General features: G+C 44.8%; 1 protein-coding gene across 2 annotated transcripts in view; it reads right to left on the bottom strand.

The window, feature by feature from the left end:
• Positions 1–304: 304 nt before the first annotated feature.
• Positions 305–2,970, bottom strand: part of fancl (FA complementation group L) — a 27,847-nt gene continuing 25,181 nt past the window's right edge. Inside the window, exons 12-14 of one of the 2 annotated variants that reach the window (XM_031879920.1) lie at positions 2,205–2,321; positions 913–984; positions 305–726 (exon numbers count right to left, since the gene is read on the bottom strand). In XM_031879920.1, the coding sequence (XP_031735780.1) occupies positions 691–726; positions 913–984; positions 2,205–2,321 (225 nt within the window). In that variant the 3' untranslated portion in view covers positions 305–690. Of the gene's footprint in view, positions 727–912; positions 985–2,204; positions 2,322–2,970 lie in introns of those variants that run through there. The other variant, XM_031879922.1, reaches the window with a different exon arrangement.

Below are 2,970 nucleotides of genomic sequence, written 5' to 3'. Positions count from 1 at the left end.
TATATATGTATGTATATACGTATATATATGTATGTATATACGTATATATATGTATGTATATACGTATATATATGTATGTATATACGTATATATATGTATGTATATACGTATATATATGTATGTATATACGTATATATATGTATGTATATACGTATATATATGTATGTATATACGTATATATATGTATGTATATACGTATATATATGTATATATATATACGTATATATATGTATATATATATACGTATATATATGTATATATATATGTATATATATACGTATATATATGTATGTATATGTATATATATACGTATATATATATGTATATGTACATTTTACAGTCGGCATGTTCCAAAAGAGCCTGAATTACCCTCTTTGACAGAAAACTAAATGGACCTCTGAGAGACGGGAACAACTTAGAAAACACACACTGCTGAACCAATCACAGTACAATCAGGACTCTCTTCAGGACCCCTTCTGGACCGCCAAGAACAGCTATGGATGGCGTTGCCGTGGCGGCCTCTGCTGGAAACACAGACATGGCTTTGGTGGAGGAGGTCCAGAACGGGAAGCTGGTCCAGAACGGGAAGCTGGTCCCGCACGGAGGAGCGGACCATCGTCCTGGTTGGTCTTGGTGAGCATGGTCCTGTTCCTGGCTGCTCTCTGTGTTTTTAAATCCTGCTGGACCGTCTCAGGACTGCTGGGCTGACATTTTCACTGTAATGGGCTGAAACGGAAGAAGAATCTTCAGTTTATAAATGTATTTAATTCTAGTGAAATGAAGGATTTTTATGCTTTTTGTGAATAAAGTCTGACTGGACTCCCACATGCACAGGTCTCCTGTATCACGCTGTACTTCCTCTCACCAGCAGAGAGCAGGTTACGCATTAGTGAAAGGTGGAGGCTCACACACCTTGCTGCAGTAAGGACACTCTCCGAAGACGATATTGAAGCTCTGCCGGCTGGAGGGGAGCGCTCGCAGCCACTGAAGGAAGAGAAGAAGAAAAGAGCACTTCATGAAATGGGTACTTTGGATGTGCGTCAGCCTCAATGTACACAGGTATGTTCAAGATCTATTGAAGATTGAAAACTATTGAAATGGCTTTCATGTGGAACTTTAAAATGTCCTCCCCCAGCGTTAAGAAGAGACGATATGCTCGGTCTTACTGAATACAGAGGACCAGGACCAGCACTGGTTCTGATCCACCACAGTAGATGTTTGGAGAAGCACCGAAAAGAATCCATGTCGGCTCCAGTGTACGCTGCATTTACAATATCTACAGCTGCCGTCAGAGGAACCTGAAGGCACCACCGGACTCCTTCGACAGAAAACCTTATTTGACCTTTTGCCTTAGTCGGTTAGTTTTTTCGTGTTTCTGTGAGACTTTGGTGAATCCAAATTTTAAAACACCAAAGTCACACAGTTGCACAGTAAGCGGTAGAGCAGTAGCTCCAGTGTTCTGTGAGGTAGAGTCACGGTCTACATTTATGCTCCCATCAGACTAGCTCTGCATACATGTCTGTAACTGCAGGGCAGTACATCGGTGTGCTCCGGTGCTGGTACTCAAACTACTGATCAACTCCATCACATCACAGGTGGACAAACAGCTGATGATGTGATTTACTGACTAAACCAAGTGTACCAGAGGAGCACTAACAGCAGGTTCTAGGGTAGGGTAGGGAAGCCCACCTTCGGACTACGCCAACAAAAACATGAGCTGCTGTTAGCGGTTAGCGTCATAGCTAGGCTAACGTTAGCGTTCAGCTGGGACGGATCGGGTACCGACTATGGCGACCACGATACAGTCCAGCGCTTTCTCAATATTAGTGTAATAGTTGTAATTCTCCCCCATAAAGACCCCGCCTCAGTGGAACCAACCAATCGGCCTCATGTTCTGTGATTGGGTGACAGCGGACCACATTGTGCTGTGTTGGACCCCGATGAGCGTCGACCATTGTAGGGTCAACGGGTTTCAGAGCTTGAGCCACAACATCTCAAGTATGCTGCTTTGATTTATTCTGTTATTTGTCTCCAGAGTGCCCCAGCTCTGTGAAAGTGCTTCATCATTTAACTGAGCGGTATCTCCGTTATCCATAGCGCCCGTCTGTTCAGCTCCGTAACCTTCTGTTCTACAGAGGCCTTCCTCTCTCCATGCTCCTCACACAGCCCTGTGTGCGTGCGTGCGCGCGTGTGTGTGTGCATACCTCATACAGACAGGCCTGGTGGAAGGGCTGGCCACAGCGGGGGTCATTGCACACCTGATCGGGGATGGCAGCTTCGAGGCGATAGGAGTAACAGATCCCACACTCCACGCTGAAGCTCTACACACAGGACATAGATGTTCAGCACGGAGGCTTCAGATGTGGGCCGGTTAGTGTTGACAGCCTCCCAGCTGAAGCTCGCTGTGAAATGTTGACCAAACTTTCCCTCCGTCAGACTCGCTTTTCTCTCGTTTGCATTTTGGGCATAATGAGAAGCTCCTGGGTGTTTCTAGAGCGATCCATTAAGAGAGAGGGTGGCAGGTAAAAAACAGAACCAACATCTGGTCAACTCTACTTCTCTGCTCTCCTCTGAATGTTAATGAAGCTGAGGCATTAATCACCGCGGCGACAGCAGATAAACAACGATCTCTTAACCCATCCGGGGGGGGGGGGATTTCAATAAAAAACAAAAAGAGATAAATGGCTTTGCGTGATTAAAGCGATTTGATAGTGCATAGAATTCTGCCATCTTTGTTATTCTAATGATCTTGTCTGTAAACAACCCAATTAAAAGGAGAATTTGTGCCCACCTCGTGGAAAACACTAAACACAGAGTGGAATATGGAAATGGCCAGAAAAATAAGCAATAGTGAATGTCCGCCCCCTTATAACTGGAAGCTCAAACAGGAGTATGCATGCATAGATGTTCTCTCTCTCTCACTCACACACACACACACACACACACACACACACACACACACACACACAC

This window comes from Anarrhichthys ocellatus, unplaced genomic scaffold (assembly GCF_004355925.1).
Source record: "Anarrhichthys ocellatus isolate YVR2014 unplaced genomic scaffold, GSC_Weel_1.0 scaffold487, whole genome shotgun sequence".
Taxonomy (NCBI): Eukaryota; Metazoa; Chordata; class Actinopteri; order Perciformes; family Anarhichadidae; genus Anarrhichthys; species Anarrhichthys ocellatus.
This window is presented reverse-complemented; position numbering and strand designations above follow the sequence as displayed.